General features: G+C 41.2%; 1 protein-coding gene across 8 annotated transcripts in view; it reads right to left on the bottom strand.

The window, feature by feature from the left end:
- Positions 1-19,953, bottom strand: part of DLG2 (discs large MAGUK scaffold protein 2) — a 1,049,324-nt gene extending 1,029,371 nt beyond the window's left edge. For 7 of the 8 annotated variants that reach the window (XM_037377356.1, XM_037377333.1, XM_037377335.1 and 4 more), the window contains exons 1-3: positions 19,687-19,953; positions 17,895-18,965; positions 120-251 (exon numbers count right to left, since the gene is read on the bottom strand). In XM_037377356.1, coding sequence (XP_037233253.1) covers positions 120-251; positions 17,895-17,913 — 151 coding nt within the window. In that variant the 5' untranslated portion in view covers positions 17,914-18,965; positions 19,687-19,953. Of the gene's footprint in view, positions 1-119; positions 252-17,894 lie in introns of all 8 variants that reach the window. The other variant, XM_037377334.1, reaches the window with a different exon arrangement.
- Positions 19,954-19,956: the final 3 nt, after the last annotated feature.

Raw genomic sequence — 19,956 nt, 5'->3', positions numbered from 1 at the left:
TCTCAACATGCTGTTCCATTATGAACACAAATTAAATAGTGAGCAATGAGAGAGTTACTAGGTCTGACCTAGCTCTGGCCTTCAAGAGCATATATCTAAGATTAAATACTAGTACCTACCTAGAAGTGCCTGAAACAAGCTGCTCTTAAAGATGCCCATCACCTTCCTGATGGCTTTTTTCAGTTGTTGTTCTTCCGGCTTCCTTAGTTTTTTACAGTATTCTTCCAGCAGCACTAAAGCTCGGTCAGTATCTAAAGACAAACAAATACCAAAAAAAAGCCTTTTACTGGCTATGGAAAGTATTTAAATGCTCAAATATTAACTTCACATTTCTAAAGGCATTGTTCACACATATAAGGAACATTCACAACAAATGTTGTTACAGTCTTGTCTAACTGGACCTCAGTAAGGCCTTTGACACCATCTCCCACAGCATCTCCTGGAGAACGCGGCTGCTCAGGGCTGGGATGGCTGTGCTCGTCACTGGCTAAAAAACTGGCTGGACAGCCAAGCCCGAAGAGTGGTGGGGAATGGAGTCACATCCCGCTGGCGCCAGGCACAGGTGGTGTCCCCAGGGACCAGCGCTGGGGCCAGTCCTGTTTGATGTCTTCATCAGGGACCTGGACGAGGGGCTGGAGCGCACCCGCAGTGGGTTTGCAGAGGACACGAGCTGGGGGCAGTGTGACCTGCTGGGGGGCAGGGGGCTCTGCAGGGGGTCTGGGCAGGCCGGGCCGAGGGGCCGAGGCCAGTTGTATGAGGCCCAACAGGGCTGAGTGCCGGGCCCTGCCCGTGGGTCACACCAGCCCCCCACAGCGCTGCGGGCTGGGGGCAGGGGGCTGGGAACTGCCCGGCGGGGAAGGGCCTGGGGGGCTGGTCGGCAGCCGGCTGGGCATGAGCCCCCAGTGTGCCCAGGTGGCCACGGCGGCCAGCAGCGCCCTGGCCGGTGTCAGCAGCAGCGTGGCCAGCAGGGCCAGGCAGTGCCCGTCCCCCTGTGCCGGGCCCTGGTGCGGCCGCCCCTCGAGCCCTGGGCTCAGCGTTGGGCCCCTCACCCCCAGACAGACCCGGAGGGGCTGGAGCGTGTCCAGAGCCGGGCAGGGGCTGGGGAAGGGGCTGCGGCACAGCTCGGGGGGGGCAGCTGATGGAACTGGGGGCGTTTAACCCAGAGAAAAGGAGGCTCAGGGGGGACCTTATCGCTCTCTACAGCTGCCTGGCAGGAGGCTGTGGGCAGGTGGGGGTCGGTCTCTTCTCCCAGATAACAAATGGCAGGACAAGAGGAGGCAGCTTCAATTGTGCCAGGGGACATTTAGATTGGATATTAGGAAGAATTTCTTTACTGAAAGGCTGGTGAAGCACTGGAACAGGCCGCCCAGGGAGGTGGTGGAATCACTGTCCTTGGAGGTATTTAGAAAATGTGTAGATGCAGCGCTTAGTGACGTGGTTTAGTGGTGGACTTGGCAGTCCTGAGTTAATGGTTGGACTTGATGATGTCAAAGGTCTTTGCCAAAGTAAATGATTCTGTGATTCTGTCATTAGCTATATGCCATGAGCAACACAGGCAAAACCAAGAGATTAACCCAACACCAACACAGGAAGATTACTGTGTGTCTGAGATCTCCCTGCAAAACTATCTTTTTAATGGCATCTACCTCAAGTGTTCAACTTTCTTTTATCCAAAACCAGCTGGAAGCTATGGGGTTCAGCCCAAATCACAATTTGCAGAAGCTACAAAATTATAGAAAATAACCATTATGGATACCCATACAGGAAAACTGGCCTTAAAACATACTCAGAGAAGACATGAAAGTGTTTGCTTCGCATCTGCAGCACTCAGTTCTCTGTTCTCTGAATAGCAAATGTGTATCTGAAAGGCAGGTGTCCAAGAGCATGGCTGTTGTTTTTTTATTTTTCTGTTCCCTCAATACATAAAATTGCTATCTACCTCTTTGGTAATAATGAGACTTTGATAGCAGACTTTCATTCATGTGTTGGCTCAAATGTAGCAATCCAGCCTTTCCCTAAGAGTCCAGAGAAACAGAGCTCCCTTTCTCCTGCTGCTATTATCTTTGCACAGTCATTTGCCAAGAGCATGAGTGACATATAAAATTGTATGACATCCATACATCACCATCTTACACACAAGAAAATAGAGAAAAATGGAGAACCAGACTTCACCTTTCCTTCTCCCCATCCTAACTAACTCCCAGGAATGTCTGCACACAAACGTATATGACACTGAGATATCTGCACACACTTTTGTAATTACATTGCCACCAAGTTTGCAATAAAATTACTAAACAGTACCAAAAAAGTACAAATTAATAATGATAGTGAAATGAGTGCCTCAATCTAAATCTTACGGCAGAGTTCAATGCAAGCTTCATTACCAGGAGAGGTTCAGACTCTTTAGTTAGATTAAAGTCAATAAAGTACTGTAACAAGGCTTGGAAAGGCAAAACAAGACTGCTTTTATCATTCTTTTTTCTAAATAACTGAAAGAAAACTTCTTTTTCACGATATAAAAGTTGTTCATCTTTGTCCATCCAAGGATCCTGAACATGATCCCTGTAGCATGGGCCTTGCGGTGTGACAACTGGATGAGTTCACAGTAGGGGCAAAGACACAACTTGTATTCTCTAATTTGATAGCATTCTCAAATTAAATGATTACATGATTAATGTTTAAAAAGATGCAATTTCTTTTCCTTCTCTTCATAAAAATTTTGGCTGGTCACAAGCATTGTGTCAGAGAAATTAAAACCATAATGAATAATAAGGGATGGTATTTAAATGCATATAGATATATATGCACACATATATAAATACATATGCTCATATCACATATATTAGGAAGCATTTTATGGCAGTGTAGATATTTATACAATGAAAGAGCTCACGGGTCTCTGCTGCAATTCCACCTTGAGGGGATCTCCAGGAGGAACTCCTTCTTTCTATGGGAGCTGTCCCTGGGGCAGGTAAGGGTTAGACAATTGCCTTGTTTTCACCTAAAACCAGTTTTGGACTTAGGACCCATCTATAACCAAGGAAGAGAGAGACCAGCTCTTTCAAACGCCAGGTCACAACACCCGGGCTGGGCTCCCACCACACAAACCCAAAGCACAGCCTCCAAGCAAAGTTCTGGGTCCAAGTGGGATGTGGTTAGGATATTCCCAACAAATGGCTGGGAATAAAGGGGTAATTCTACATATGAGCTCAGCTTCTTTTGCCTTGAAAACCCCAATCACATCACCTTTTTCACTGACCTCATGACTGTGCCTGACCCATCTGTGACACCTACGCTTTCATTTACATATTGAGAGTTCTGGCTGCCCTCAATAAAATAGTTAATATCTTGAAGCATGGATTGCAATCAGATATTAACCTTCCCCATGGTACAGACAGGTATATGCAATGAATACATGATTATTTATACTAAAGTGAAGCAGCAGAGTAGTGGAACCACTGCGAAGTATCCAGTACCGAGGACACTTTTCAGAAGTGGACTATCTGAGAAATCAGGAAAATTCCATACCAAAGAGATGCCCTACAAACTCCCTCTTCCTTAGTCACTTGGTAAAGCGCTTTGACAACCCTTCCTTCATTAATCATTCCTTCCCTAAAGTGTATGGTTCTTATTAAAAAAAAAACAACTACAAAAAAGTAACATCCTTTGGGGGTATGAGCAGTTTTTATTTTCACTTAAATTATTATTTTTCATTTCATCAAGATGAAAAAGCCTACTTTGGTTGACCCCAAAACAGTCCTGAACACAAATTGAACAACCAGTAATGGAACACAGTTCTAGTGTTAAATCTAAATCCTGGCTAAATCCCAGATCAAGTAATTATCTTCCTGCCTAATTTTCCTCTCTAGTTTTAATACGATACATCAATTTTCACTCCCTCCCTAAGCTCCTGCATGGAGTTGCAGCTTGCTCCCGCACAATCGCACTTGGTAGCAGTGTATCTTGTTTTCCAAATAACCTGTGATGGACTGCATGTCCTGGGAGATCCAGTCACCTCCAGGCTGCCCTGCTTTTGCTGAAAGCCACCACTGATGTTCTGCTATCGATGGGAAACGCATCTTGACCAAGAATATTTCATCATGTCGGGGAGGGGGGCTGTGTAACCACTGCTCCTGGAAAACTCCTGCAAAGTCGAGGGGCTTATGGAGACTATTCAAATCCCCACGCATTTTTACACTAGTTTAGGCTTTAAAAAAAAGCAACTTTCAGCCTTTTTGACAAACTTCACTGGTTATAAATTACTTGCACAGTATTTAGCATGATGGAGCATAAGCCTGTTCAGCACCGCCACACAACATTCATATTCTGCACAACAAGCAAACAGAAATTTGAAATCATACAGTAATATGGCATGTCTGAAGAATACTAAGTACTCTCTCCAAGATAATAACCATCTTCAGCTCCCAGTTATACCAAAAGCAGATGCGGACATCCAGTACTTTGCCTTTTGGGGCTTTCTGACAGCTACAAAGTTTAAATAAAATTCAGCTGCAAGAACTGACTGCCTGGACTGCAGCACAATAGTCAAATAAGAACCATATTCCCTGCCACCCGAATTAAACCAAAGGTTCTGAAGCTGAATTCCCACACATTCTTCTCACCAAGAAGAATGGCACACTGGTGGTTTCCATGAAGAACTGGATCACTCTGTGTATGGGATTACAATATCCAGTGGAGCACAGTGTTAATTTTTAGCAGCCAAAATAAGTCCTGTACCTTACAGTCAGCATATATCACAAATACCACCAAGAAATCTTTGTTCTATGGTACCACTATTCTGACACCGAAACCAAATTCAAGCAAGACCACAAATCCACTGAACGTACAGTTTAATATCCCAAATTGTGGTCCTCCGTGTTGATCCTGAGTAGGTCCTTTGCCTGCTAACAGAAGAACACTGAAAAGTCAGTATCGGCTGTGCCCCATGAGGTCTACTGGACATAATTCTGGTGTTTCTTTGCATATTGTGACACTATTGTTAAATTGATTCTATTGGCTTTGAAAGATGACTTTGAGAAGAACCATTCAGATCATACAGTCCCACAAAACATGACACATCTTCTACACGGTACATGCATTACTGTTTTGTTTAATCATACTCAAAACTTCATAATACAAGAACTACAAAAATTTCTCTATGGGTAAAGCAGCTTTCATGGTCCCACAGTATCTTGTCCAAGAGATTATCAGTTAACCCAAACTAATTTAACAGTTCTGTAAATTTATTGCTTTACCACTCCATAATTTTTTAACCAGTTCATGTTACTGATCAGGGGATGGGCAGCGGCTACAACACTAGAAATCAGCCATCAGTGATACTGAAACAAAACTGTACATCAGTAACTTTGTTTATTGGATTTCTTCAGAAAACTTTTTCCTCCCTCAAATGATCTAGTTTTGCCACACAATAAATTATTTCATTTTTCTTCCACAGAATGAGTCTCTTCTTATTGTAATGTATTATTGTAATGTATTGTATGTATTTTGTAATTACAATAATACATTATAATGTTTTGTAAATTCATTATAATAATATATTATTGTATATCAATAAAAATGTAATTATATTTTTATCTATTATTATTATTGTTATTATAACAAATTATTGTAATGTATTTTGATTGTATATAACAATCAAAAAAGTCAAATCCTGTTCTTGGAGTTATTATTCTAGATGGGATCATTAGAGAATAATCCACACTTTATAGTCCCCACACTTTATAGACATACTTTTATGTAATGTAGATTTTTGAAGCTCCGTAAGTAGACAGTTATACTATAAAGCCAAAAAAACTGTTGAGGCAATGCTTTTACATATGATGAAACAAATAATAAAAGTATATAGGAAACTGCATTGTTAATACAACCCCAGTTATATTTTAACAAAACATAGCTTCAGTACAACTTACAGAGAAAAAGTTGTCCAGGGATTCTGTTAACAAGAAATGCAGCCATACATGCAAGCTGGTACAGGGTAATGTGTGTTATATATCAGCAAAAATTAAATTCTCACCAAGATTATTTCCTAAAGTATTGCTCTTAAAATGTAAGCTACACATATGAAAGACTAAATGTTATAATTACACATATTTAAAAGGAAAAAAAAAAGTAAATTATTCAATTAATTTATCATCTATTTTGATAAAATGATGTCAAAACAAATTCTACCTTAGCTACTTCTCAGAGTCCATATCCGAGATCTAGATGCCACTTGCAATACTAACCCATTGCTTAAAGCAGACGGATTCCCTTCCTCCTCTGGCTTATTTTTGGGTCTTTGTCATGCCCTAATTTTTTACAAGCAAATTTTAGAATCACTGAAACTCTATATAGGCAAGGAGACACAGAAAAAATTGAGCTTCGTTTTTTTCAGTAAGAGTGTAACAGGCAGGCACTTTGCTTTTGATTACATGGAGGTATTTCGGTGACTGGAAATCTCACAGGAGATATGTATTCAAAAACTGAGTTAAGTGCGTACATGCTACAAGTGCACAGTGCTTGTGAGGACACCCATACAACTGCCAAACGAGTAAAGAAAAGCACGTAAATGCTGTGAAATCAAAACAGCATTATTTTGAGTACACTACACTCACCTAAACAACTACATAGCTGCAGCGTTACAGTGGAACTAGCTCCACAATGTACTTTAAAATACCAGTACATTAGTTTGACCCTGTAGACCTCAACTTTTGCTCAACTATTTACTTAAGCAAAATAGAAACACCCTTGGGAGCTGCGCTTGCTTGAAGGCAGCAGGATTGGACTCCACTTACATGCCATTTGAGTTTATTTAACCGTACATACTGCAGCATTTGAAGCATACAGTATACTAACTGGTAGAGCTGAAGCACTGCAGCTCTGCTGGTGTGGAGACAGTTGTGTTGATTAAAAAGGCTTTGGGACCTACTGTGCCTTCAGATGAGACAGGATGGCACTGCCATGCCTGCACGTGTCCATTCACACAACATGATGCCTATGGGAACAGCTATAGGATAGAGGAAGCATTTTCCTACATATCTCCCAGATGTTATTTAAACCATTTAGCCTTTAGATGAACTAAATATATTAGATCTGCAGATAATTTAGGAATATCTATATATTTCAATAATTAAATGGGAAAAGATTTGGCCAACAGGATTAATTGAAACTATATGAGAAAGATAAAACTGATTCAAAACCAGTCTCCAAGAAGCTCCATTTTCAAAACTCCTCAAGCCAGGGTATGCTGAATGATGATGACTTAAAAAAAAAAAAAAAAGATGGAAGCACCACATTATTCAGGCAGATGCTGTTAAGTACCTATTTGCAAGCCCTTCGAGCTCCTGCTGGCAACAGTAAAGCCATTTAGGCCAAATTCTGTATGGACCCATATACAATATCGGCCGGGACCAATTCCTGGTTTTGCAGATTTTTTTATTTTTTTTTTTTTTGCTGTGCTCCAAACACCCACAAATCTGCTGGGAGCCACCACTGCCTTCCATAGGGGCATGATCCTGTCACCCAACTCCTGCTATGAAGCAAGGTAGCTCAGAAGATGGAGAGAAAAAAACCAAATAGGATTCCAAACTCAGCAGTTCTGCCTTGCACCTGCAAGAAATCAAGAGGCAGCTGGTTAACAGTGCCCTGCACCACCGTCAGGCAGCCACTATCCCTCAGAGAACACCAAGCCTACAACGGGCTGTTGGTAAGTTCAGGATCCTATTTGCGTTTCTGTCCGCCCACTGGCATCAGAGTTGTGAGCAAAAGACTTATGGGGTGCAACGGTATGGAAAAATGTTGACTTAAACAAAAAGATTACTGTTTCATCAGTGACAGATGTTTAACGTTCATTGAGATCTAACCTTTAAGGAGTTGATGAGATGAAGGGTTTTTTTAAATTTCAATTTCTTTTTCTTTTTTCCTAATTGTATCTGCCCCCTTTCCTAAGAGGGATTTTGATTATTTTCTGACTTGCAAAGTCTGTGGCATAGATGACTTTTTAAAGAAAAACACACAGACACATTTTAGGAGATTTTTCAGGTTTTGGACAACCAGAATTGGGAAAATGTAGGGCACTGAAGCTGGAAAAGGCATGAAAAAGGGGGGAGGAAAAACACAGCAGTCAAAATAGAAGTGAGAAATGCAATCAGAGCACCAGGAAGGAGAGCAAGGAAGTTTTCTCAGTGAACTTTGATAACTTTAGAAAAGGATCTCAAAAAACTACTTTTACTTTTGGAGAATTAACACCTTTGTTTAGATGACCACTGACAAAGAAGCCAAAGGTCTGAGCAAACACTGTTCCCTGCCTCAATCATTTTAAGATGTCTCGATTTGATCCTCTGCTCTGGAAAGCTCAAAAATTAAAATGAGTTGTTACAGATCGATGGGAGGGGATGCAGTAGTTTGTAAGAAATTTCCAGGCAACCTGCCTTGGGACAGATCCAAGCCAAAGTCATCAGGAACTCGTTTACCTTTCTGAATCTTCACACACAACAGCAAACTCAGAGGAATAAATCCTGTTAGCACGCAATGCTCTGTGCACACAGAGGAGGTGTAAGCCAGTTAAATTTTAGAAACACAAGAAACAGTACACCAAGACAGCTGAGAAATACAAGCTGCAGGCTCCAATGTTTCAAAAGGCTTGAGAACTATTAGACAAATGACAATCATAAAATATTTACATACAAACATCAGTACGAGATGCAAATTAATCTAGCAGATTGCACAGAGGGAAAGCAGACAGGGGATGTACAAACCAGAAAGCTCCGCATCTGGGGCCCTTCATACCTGCTATGGGACTTTAATGAACTATTAAGAAAAGGCAACACAGGGGTTATGCAACCTTGAGGAAACATAAGGCATTACATATGTGACAAATACCATCACCCAGTGTGAGAAGCACTCACAACAAACAAGCAAAGGGGTTAAAAATAACTGCTCCTGAGAGTAGCCGCGACACAGAAACCCACCTTCTGTCCTGCTAGGGGAAAAGAGTGGACAGAAACAGGGGAGGCTGATCATTTAAGGGATTACCAGGCAGGCTTATTTCTGGGGTTCAGCTTTTAGGAACCGTATCAGCATACTGAGGAGGCTGGCATATGGTCTCTGAAGATTAATCTTGGGCCAGTGGAGAGGCTCTTTCAAGGAACAATATTTAAAGTTAAGGTTGTATTCCGAGTTGCCCTCACTCTCCATTCACAGCAGAAAGAAGTGCCATGCACCTAAACTAACCACAGGCTTAGTGAATTCTCACACACAGACTGCTTTCCTGCAAAACACACATTTGGGAACAGTCTAGTAGCGATGTTATTCTAGACCCTGATGCTGTTGGCAGAGAAGAAATGGGCCAGATATTCTCTGAGAACCACTATGCAAGTACAACAGCATCTTTCACAGAACAAGTCACTATTATATGCTCAGGTATATTATGGGGAAACCAGGCATCCAAACGCCAAGGGAAACAGGAATAGAGTAAGGAGGACAGGCAGCTCTGCACTGAACGATGTCAACATGCAGTTGTGTTCCTGCAGGTCTCTGTGCTCCAAAAATAGCTAGTGCAAAAGGCTGCGAGCAAACAGCAGGGGTGGCACAGCAGGCTCCTGTTACAGAATATTGATTCGTGCAGATGATGCAACGACGAGGGCTAAATGCTCTGCAAGTCAGACTGCTTTGAAGGGCAGGAGTTATGCTATGATGTGTCAGCTGAACGCTCTGAAAAACTGAAATTACAGACACATAGAGCCTGGAGGAGCCCTAGTAGGTTTTTCTTTCACCTCCCTGCGGTGCAGAAGGACCCAGACTTAGATCCACCTCATAGACGCCTGTCTCACTGCACTGGTAACCTCCTGCAAAGTCCCTCACCATCTGATTTCAGTTCTTGAAGGTTCTAGTGGCTTTTTCTACTATATAATTTCCATCTTTTTTGTTCTAAATCAGGAAAACTACTTCTCGCCCTCCAGATGTCGATGTGGAAAGCAAACCGCCATTATTCCCTTTATAGCCTCTCCTATATTGTGTGACTTGTCATGTTCCTCTCCTGCTCAGCCTCCTCTTCCTCAGGCTAAACAGCTTTAGCCCTGCAACTTCTGTACATGGTTTACATTTCCAAAGCCTCTTGTTCTCTGGAATTAAATTTATCTTAAAGCACACCCTTTAAACGCCAGCTGAAGAAACCAGACAGAACACTGACTGATGGATGAAGCTGGATAGAAGTAGTGTCAGCATTAAGAAACACAACACACACACAAATGACCAGGGAAGAGATGACAATAAAAGAGTGCTTGGGTTCTTTTTTTGCTTGTTTGTTAAGATTCAGACTTTTTGTCTAATTTACCGTAAGAAAAACTGGTTCCTTAAGAAAAAAAAATCAGTTTTCAATGATGATCAGCTGCAATGTAAGTTTGTTGTCTAAGTATCTTCATGCTTCATTTTACAACTTGTAACCATACATCTACTCTGTTAAACTGCTGCCTTTATATATATTTTTAGTTTGACATATATTCCTTTAAACTTGACTAACTGTACTTACCCAAGGAATAGTAACCATATAAAGATCAGTTAGTGACTGACTCAGCATTAAATCACAAACTTTTCTCCAGCATTTCTGCTTATCAGCATCTTGAAAACCAAGCTACGTTTCTGCTTTAGTGCCCCCAGATGGGAATATCTGACCCCTGATATCTCTCCTCTACTCATCCCTTCCAGTAAACTGCAATTAAATCTTGAAAAAATACTTAGTATTTAGTGCATAATCTGTTCATTTTATGTGTCACGCTTTACCACAATAAGAAAGAGTCCACTTACTTCTTCATTATCAGTGGCTCTCACTCTGGGACCTGGATTCCTCCCACCACATCACTTCTTTTCAAGGACCACAGAAAGGCTTTAGCAGCAGCGGGAATCAGCTGCTCATCCCACCAGGGCCAATTCTTTTTTCCAGTGAGCTCTTTTTTCCCAGTCATGTTGAAAGTAATATTGGGCCCACTTCTCAGTGATCCTTTCTCAAATTTTGTGACCCTGCTACACAAATTGTTTGTCCCCCAGACACTAGAGCGAGCAGATTCTGGGGCCCTGAGACTCCTAAAACCACAGAAACGCTGCAAATACAAGTAGCTTTACCTGAATGTCTTGATTCTGCCTTTTAAGAGTCACAGTGTTCAAATCTAGGTGTATTAATGATAATACTAAATCAAAAATGCAACTATGAAGACAGAATGAGAAATGAAGCCACAAACCCCCCAAAGGATGTAGCACCAAATGGAAACCTCTTATTTGTGCAGCAGAATAAATGTAAATTGCCATCTTAACTATAAAACTATTAAAGAGCCCTGCTTTGAAGAGCTTACAGTCTAACTGTATGTAATACACAAAACTAGTGGAACTTGATGTATTGCTGAAAGAGTAGAAACCAGGAGTTAGACACTTAATACAGCCGCAGTGTTTTGGTAGATTTTTTTTTGCTTTAAGAGAACATTCAACATCAAAATTAACATAAATGTGAAAACTGGAATGGCACAGAAAGCTAACAAAAAGATGTCTGTTCAGAAATAAGTAACTTCCAAACTCATACAAAAGAAGTATTATATCACAAGAAAGAAAAAAATGTGGAATGAAGAAAATTCAGATCTAATTCAGTAACACTAACATCTTTCTAGTGATGCAAAAAAAAAAAGGAATGAGATTAAATTGCCTTTATTTATTACCAAAATACACATTATGGTCTTACATTTTCTCACATTCATGTTGGAATTTTTCATTTAAGAACCTTTGTATTATACTGGAGTCTCTGAGTTAATAAACAAAGCATGTGCCTCCAGGCAACAACAGAAAATTAATTCTACATTTTGGACATTAAACAACTGAATCTGCAGATCTGCAAAGTCTGGTTTGGGATTTGTTTGTGGTGCTTTGGGTGGGGTTTTTTTTTGTTAAAAGCACAGCAGACATCCATCTGCAAGGCAGTATTACTGTAGTACACAACACCTAGGACTGAATTAGAAGGTGACTTGAATTATTCCACTACAGCATAATGTGATAGATGCCATACAGCCAGGGGCGAGAAGAGCATTGTAAAACATAAAATCCTGGTTTCTGTTTGTAAAACCATCAATTGTCCAGATTCCCTCTTTCCAGGAAACTACATGATTCAATTCCCTGATAAATGTATTTTGAGGAAAGCACTGACCCCTTCATCCCAAAAGTGAAAAACGACTTGAGGACATTTGCACTGATTTGTCCTGGTAAGAGAGTTTAATGCCACAGAAGGTCCTCTAGACCACAGCCATTAAAAGGCAAATTGTTTCTTCACATATTTTGTACGTTGGTTACTACTGTCATCACCGATCATGTCAAGGCAGACTCACTGGCTGTTTCTCGGATGAATATGGCAAAAGAAAACATGATCTTTATTTTTATAAAGACGTTGTCTGTTTTAATTTACAGTAAATACAAGAAGATACCATAGTGAAACAGACCCTAAATACTGGTAAGAAGCAAGAACCTGGTATGACCTGATGAAAATATGCAAATCTGAGCAAGGCAGATTTTCCTCATTTTGCTGAAGCAGGGACTGCAAAATCATCTTTTATCCCATTTGGCCACTAGTTACAAATTCAGCTTTCTCTCCGTGGTCACCCTCTGACATCTAACTTGGCCATCTGGAACAAATTCAGAGGGAAAGAAGAGAGGATGAGAAGGGAAAAAAAAAAAGAATGCTTATAATGCAAGACACCATTACTTCTACTGAGTGCAATATGCACTTAACTGGAATGGAGGAGAGGATGCACAGCTGCCTCTTGTGTCTGTACCACCACTACGGTTGCCTCCAGTTCTAGTGACTAACAGTACAATAATTTATAACACTTTTTTCCCCACAAAAATAATGAATAGCATTAATTTATAGCACTCTTAGAACACACAACGTCAGCTGTCATAAATATCTCAGATAAGGAGATGGTTTTTCCACTAGAATTTCTATGAGAGACTGAGACATCATCTAACTGAGGCAAGTGAGTTAATGTGGTTACCCTATGTTCCCTCCACGGTCTATGGGGAGAGAGAAGATGACAATTGTCAAGAAGGCAATTGAGATCTTAGGTGGGTTAAAATGCCCTTTGAAGGTGCATCTCTTTCTGTTGACCAAAGCAGCCCTCCAGGACAAGCTGGGCACCCTGCACAGGTAAGGCAACTAAAATGGGATGGATCTGCATTAAACATCTGACAAATAGCAGAATAATGTTGGAGCTGGAAAAATAATGTAAATGTCACTAGTTTGAGTCCAGAGCCCACTTCACTTTGCAGCTTGCCTTTACACAACAAAGACTTGTTCTGTATAATGCCTGCTCCTATAGTCCTTTTGTGTGCAAAGCATCTCACTGTTTCTCACAGGGGAAATGATGTGTGGCTGGACAAAGATTACTGCCATAAAATCAGCTACATCTTCAAATCAAAGCTTTATGGTGAAAATTGGCAAAGTTTAGATAGCAATTTTCTGCCACTTGGTTTTTTAACCCTTGGAAGTCTAAAATTATTCTTTCCACAGTCTGTAAACATGATCTACAACTTTGCACTGCACCCAGTGTAAAAACTGAAGGATAGCTGAACAGTTTTGGAGGGGAAAATGTGGCCTTTTAGCCATGTACTTATTTCAGAATATTTATTCAGCAACTGCAAGGACAAAAAGCCTGTAATACCAATGACTTACTAGAAGTAAACAGGAAAGAAAAATCTCCAATACGTGCTGGATTTCCTGCCGACAACTCCATTCACTAAGATTTCTGGGCACAAAAAGTTATGATCCTAAATTTAAATTTTAATATCTAAAAAGAAGTTGCTAGTTGTAAAGAGATTTAGGGCATGAAGAACTCCAGTGCATTAATGGGAGCTAGCTTTGTCTGGTCCTTTATGAACTTTGCTTTAAAAGTTTCCGCTGAGTCGGTTTTAGACCCCTTCCTTTCAACAGAGCAGCCACATAAAGTTAGCATTACCACTAAAATATCTAGCATCTCCTAAGTCATGTCTGTCAGATCCTTCAAAATGGCACAGAAGTTGGTCTGCATGGGATCAGATTGAGACTTTTTGATTCTTGACACTGATAGGCTTATTAAAACATGTCCTTGAAAGCATTTCTTAATGTTAGAGGTATGATGAAAAAAATTATTCCATGATGAACACAATCAGCATGCCTTTATAAACTGGCTACAAGGTTGAGTGAGTCAAGATGATATTAATAGCAGCCCAGAGGTTTCATCTGGCTAAAGATACATTTCCTCTCACTCTCAGAGACGGAAAGCGGGATGAGGGCAGTGTAAATCCCAACATTCAAGCATCTCTGACTGCTTAGACATAACTAGATGCGTAAAGATGATGACAGGGTTAGTTTAGAAGCACATGTGCAGCAAGGCATCTAGATGCAGGTGTTCCTGCTATCCGTGTGAATCACAAGCAGGGCTCCAAAACTGGAATCTGGTCTCCATCACAGAGGAGCATGGAGTTATTTAGTTCTTTCCATCACTGTGAAAGGCATGAATGAATTACAGTAACATTTTATGCTCTTTAACTCTTCCACAGATGAATCCAAAATACATGCAATTACAGATCTAAATATAGTCCCTTACAGTGAACAGAAATCAACTCTGCTAAGTAACTTAGGGAGGGAGGGAGGGAGACAGCTATAAACACATAAAACCATGACTTCAGTTAGTAACCTGACCTCACTTCTTCTGTATGGTAGTACTATTTCACTTTGAAACAAAGCTTTCCTCAAGAAGTTCCATGAATTTGTTACAAATAGTTGTATTCATACATATCCTAGTTTGTTTGTGAAAGTAAAGTAAAAATTAAGTGAAAATAACGAATGTATTTATTCAAATTTCTTCATCTCGATTCATTTCTAAATGGCACTGTCCAACAAATAATTTTGCAACTAAAAATCAAATGTCTGGTTAGACTTAAAATTTTAAGTGTACTTAAGTGCAAGATGAGCGACCAAAAGCCAAAGAGAATAGCTGTTTGTTTAATCACGCAGCAGTAGTGCAATAATCCATACAATTATCTAAAGGGAGCACACTCAGCGCCTGCAGCGTACTCCATTCTCCCTTTCCAGCCTTGCTTCTCTTTTTTGTCTTTTTGCTGACACCGGCAGCAGGCATGCCAACCCTGTGAATATTCTTGGGAACGTGGAGCCTTACTGCACTCCAGAATGAAGTAAGAAAACAAAATCTGTTCACTCTAGCACATCAGGCAAGGGCAATCACATACAGACACAAACATGATCAGAACCAGGAGCAAGCCTTTTTTTCCACATGCATAAGAAATCAATGCTTCCTCCTAATTATATGGTTTTACTATTAAGTAAATTATTTTTTCCCTGACTAAACAGGCCTAGACTTTTAAAAGCAAGATAGCAGGCATCACTTCAAGCTGTAAGGTAAAGTTTAATTTAGGTCCAAAGCTATGAGACATTTGAAGACCAATACTGGATGTGAGAGCTCTTTCAAAGGCAAATTCTCAAAATGCATTCATTCACTGTTCTTTAGAAAGACCCACAACCGGTCAATGCCAAAGAAAGAAGTGTTTGGTAACGACTTCCAGTGATAAATATCAGGATACTTTAAAAGTTGCTTTTATAGGTTTCTGTGTAAAAACTGATTTTAGGGCAATATTTTGATCAAATCCAAAATAGCAACACATAAAGAAATGCTGAAAGAGAGAGGGATAATCCTGTCCTTAATGCTGCTACCGAACTACATACTTTTGCCCAGCCTAGAAGAGAGTATGCCACTCAGATTTCTACAGATAGCACGGGTGGGAAAGACAGTAGGGCATGAACTCCCAAATATACAAGACCAGAAAGGGAAAATAAATCATCAACAGAAATACAAAACCAGTTAGACATGAAGTGCTGTCAAAAGCATAAGGCAAATAAATGGGGGACGGGGGGGGGATGGGACAAGGGAAAAGAACCCTCAATCTCCCTAATATTCACAGGAGTAATAGAGATTGCTTGTAACAAAAGCAGATTTATTTTTTTTAATGGTAGCATGTTTCAAGCTGCCAGCATGCTTTTAATTACATTTAGAAAGTTAAAGTCTATTGCATGAACGAGACAAATTAAGTCATTCAAAATAATAATAAAGTCGCTGATTCGCTAACATTTTTAATCCTGCAATTTACATGCTTAAATGCATTTTTAACAATATCCTTTTAATACTCAAACACATTCACACTGGAAACTTCAGTCCACTGACTGATGTGACAGTTTAAAGTATTTCAAGGAGGATATTTGGGTCTCTTGGGTTTCTACCTTAAAATTGTCAAAATACATATCCTCATAAAACAGAAGAAGAAATTAAAGCCTTGATGTACATTCAGACTGACCCAGACTGTCTTGAAAAAACTAGGAAAACCGGGTTTTTAAGGCCAGAAGGGACCACTATGATTGCCAATCTAACTTCCTGCACAAAGGAGCCCATCAGATTTCACCCCCAAAATCCTACAGCAACTATTTTGAAACTGAATTACAGCTCAACATCCAGCACAGAAACATCCTTAGTGTAAATCACCTAATTCAGGATTAAGACTTAAAATATGAAGACAGTCTTAATTTTCCTTCTGTAAACAGGTAGAGTATGCAAGCCACACCAGTACACCAGGATGACACATTTACAACACAGCAGGATGAATTACTAAGGGATGGTACTCCTCCATATTCATTCCCGTCTTTACTACACATAACTGTAAGCAATTACAGGAATAACAATATGATACATTAAAATATTTCTGTTTTGAAAATTCATTTATACACTGTTATGTTAAAATACAGTCACAAAATCCCATTTATGGTTTTTGTATGAAAATAATTCTAGAAATCTGTGTGGCTTTATCGTTATTTACATAATAAATATTAACTCATAACTGACACTGAAGGGTTATTCCTACAAGGAAAAGAATCCGTAGTCACATCGACTACATTCCCATTTCTGTTGTGTAACATTCACTTTTTGCTCCTTCTCCCACGTTTTGGTATCATCAGATCCAGGGATATATCAGACCCAGGGACATCCAGATAGATGAGTCAAATAGAAAAGATTCATATGCTATTTATTCTGTTAGCATATTCTGAAATTTTAAATTGGTGTTGGATTTGCAAGGAACCAGAAATAACCTAAGGTCTGCAAGTGTTTTCAGAGTAAGAATTTGCCCTCGTATATTCTCCAGTTCTTGTTTGGACACTGGAAACCACAATTTCCAAAGCTGCTTCTATACCTGCTGTAATCACAAACTTTAGGAGAGAAGGGGCAAATCAAAAGGCTGGTTATCTTTTCTTAAATGCTGCCATACTACCATCATAAAGACAGTACTTTTACATTGTATTAAATAGTGGAAATTAAAGTTAGCTAAAATCACATTTTCAAAAAACACTTTCAAATTGCCTTCAAAACACAACTGTAGCAACTTCTATTTAAAATTAGCCTTGAAACTTTGTTATTTATTTATGCTGCTACTGATGGCTGATGTTTATCCGCCAAACATGTAAAGAATAGATAATAGACTAAACCTATGTTTTTAAAATTCATTAGCATTTGTAAGAAAGGCTTCTCACAAAATTAAATGCCAAGCTTTTCTCTTGATGTCTGTTCAAGATCTCTGATGGTTGATCTTTACAAAATAAGTACTTGAGGCCAAATTTGACATGACAAGTCTTAAAACATAGCATAAAAATACATTTAAAAATTATTGTTGTAAGTGCACAGATTTTTCTCCCATTTTCAGCGCAAAAGAAAAAGAATTTAAATCCCCCATTAAAACACTTTTAATTTGAAATTGTAAGAACTAGAAAACAACAATCTAACAAAACAAAGACGCAATATGAGATATGAAGCTTCATAGCCCACCTTTCTTCTTGACTGGCATTCTTCTTCCTACTCCCGAATCTGGTTGCAAGCACTTATTTACAGGTATTAACGATGTACTACTGGAACTTTGCGAGGTCAGGAACTGGCTATCTATTGCAAAACACTTTTACAGTTCAGTTAAGAAATGCAGCTTCAATCTTCATTTCTATCAATACTTGCTGTTTTCTTGTATTGGCCTTCCGATGCTTCCCACAAATGAGAGAGGAAAAAAAAAGGGGGGGAAAAAAAAGCTTTTTGATTTTTTTAAAAGATGTTCTCAATTTCTTTAAAATATATTTGAATCTATAAAAATACAAGAGAAATGTTCCTTGGCAATATAAAACCTTATTATAACTCCTCTTCTGGCAGCAAAGTTTGAAAATTAAAATATTTTGTGTAATACAATTAAGGCACAGTCCATCTCTAGGCAGCTGTCTTAATATTCCACCTGTACATGCTCAAAAACATATTATTTGCAGGACAAAACTGCCCAAATAATCCAAATAAGGAGGAAGACAAAACCAATCCAAAGTGACTCTTTAACTTCTTTCACTTCTTGAATGAATTTTGCTAGCTATGTATTAGATGACTACAGAGCAGACTGAAAAGGTCCCTTTTTCCTCACCAGACAACAGCCTTCAGATATCACCCTCTTACCCAACAGAAGTCACTGGCCAGTCACTTTCATATTTATTATCTGCAAGCCACCCAGCCTTACGGTCTTTAATGTCCCTCTGATCCTCCCATGTATTAAAAGAGAGGATTGAAAATGAGGAAAGCAATCCCTTGACCTGGAATTATTAAAGTGACAGTGCTCACTGGGCACTTTGGCAAAGCAGATTGCTTTATACTGGAGTCATTTACTTCGTGCCATTTCTTCCCTTGCACAGCAGCCACCTCGTGAAAGAGGAATAAGGAGAGTTAGGAGAAGAGCTTCACAAAAGGTTCATTTTCAGAGATAATGAAGTATTAATGAAATAAAAAGCAAGCCATGAGATCAGTCCAGAGTTTCCCACTCAGAAGCGCAGCTGGTTGGCTTCAATACGAGCCTCTCTCTCTCTCCCCCTTTTTCTGGAAAAGCAAAAAGAGAAACAGAAACGGGATAGATTTTCCTCATCTAGCTCGCTAAGAAAAAGTATGGAAAAGGTGAACAAGCTCCAAAGGCTTCCCTTCCCCGCATGAGGAGCTGTGATGCACATGACAGGGCTTTGCTTTGCATCCTCTTCTTTAGGAGATGGAAACTGTAATTTGTGAAGGGGACGGCTCTGGTTTGCTCTTTGATGTTCACAGTCGGGATCTGCCCCCGCGCCCCTCCGAGCAGAGACCCCCCCCTCCCACCTCGCTTCTCCCCGTCCCAAAGGGGCCGGGCTGCCGCCTGCTGCGAGCGGGACCGGCGGGGGGGGGGGGAGGGGGGGGCTGCCTCGGCGGCTGGGGGGACGGGGTGGCGTGCAGGTGAACGGGGGGAGCGGGGCTCGGTTTCAGGGCGAGGCCGGTATCCCCCGGGGTGCCGAGGGACAGGCAGGAGGCAGGAGCCGAGGGGATGAGGGAGGGGACGGAGGTGGGGCGGAGCGAGGCGCGACCGGGACGAGAGGGGCTAGATGGGGACAGGACGGGGAGCACAAAGGGGCTGGCGGAGAGGGAAGGGGGCGGCCAGGCGGGAGGGGGCGATGCAGGGGCTGAGGGGGGCAAGCGGGAAGGGGGCGCAGGGCTGAGGGGAGGGGGGGGCGGCGCGCAGGCAGCGCCCGGTGCGGGGTGCTGAGGCCTGGGTGAGGGGAGGGGGTCAGCGGGTTACCCCGAGGACTGGGCCTCCCCCCATCGAAGGCTCCTCGCTCCGCTAGGGGGAGTCCCCGCGTCCCGGCCGCCGGCTGCAGGGTCCCCGCTTAGCCCCGTCTCCATGGAGGAGCCGCCGCCACCGCCGCCATCCGCCGCCCCTAGCAACGAGCAACCGGGCCGGGCGCTGACCCCCCGCCCGGCGGCTCGCAGCCAATCGGAAGCCGCCATGCTGGGTGGGCGGGGGACGCCCAATCACAGGTGTCCTCTGAAGCCCTGGGTCACGTGAGCG

This window comes from Falco rusticolus, chromosome 2 (genome assembly GCF_015220075.1).
Source record: "Falco rusticolus isolate bFalRus1 chromosome 2, bFalRus1.pri, whole genome shotgun sequence".
NCBI lineage: Eukaryota > Metazoa > Chordata > Aves > Falconiformes > Falconidae > Falco > Falco rusticolus.
The sequence above is the reverse complement of the archived record's forward strand: the minus strand, read 5'-3'. Positions and strand labels throughout refer to the sequence as shown.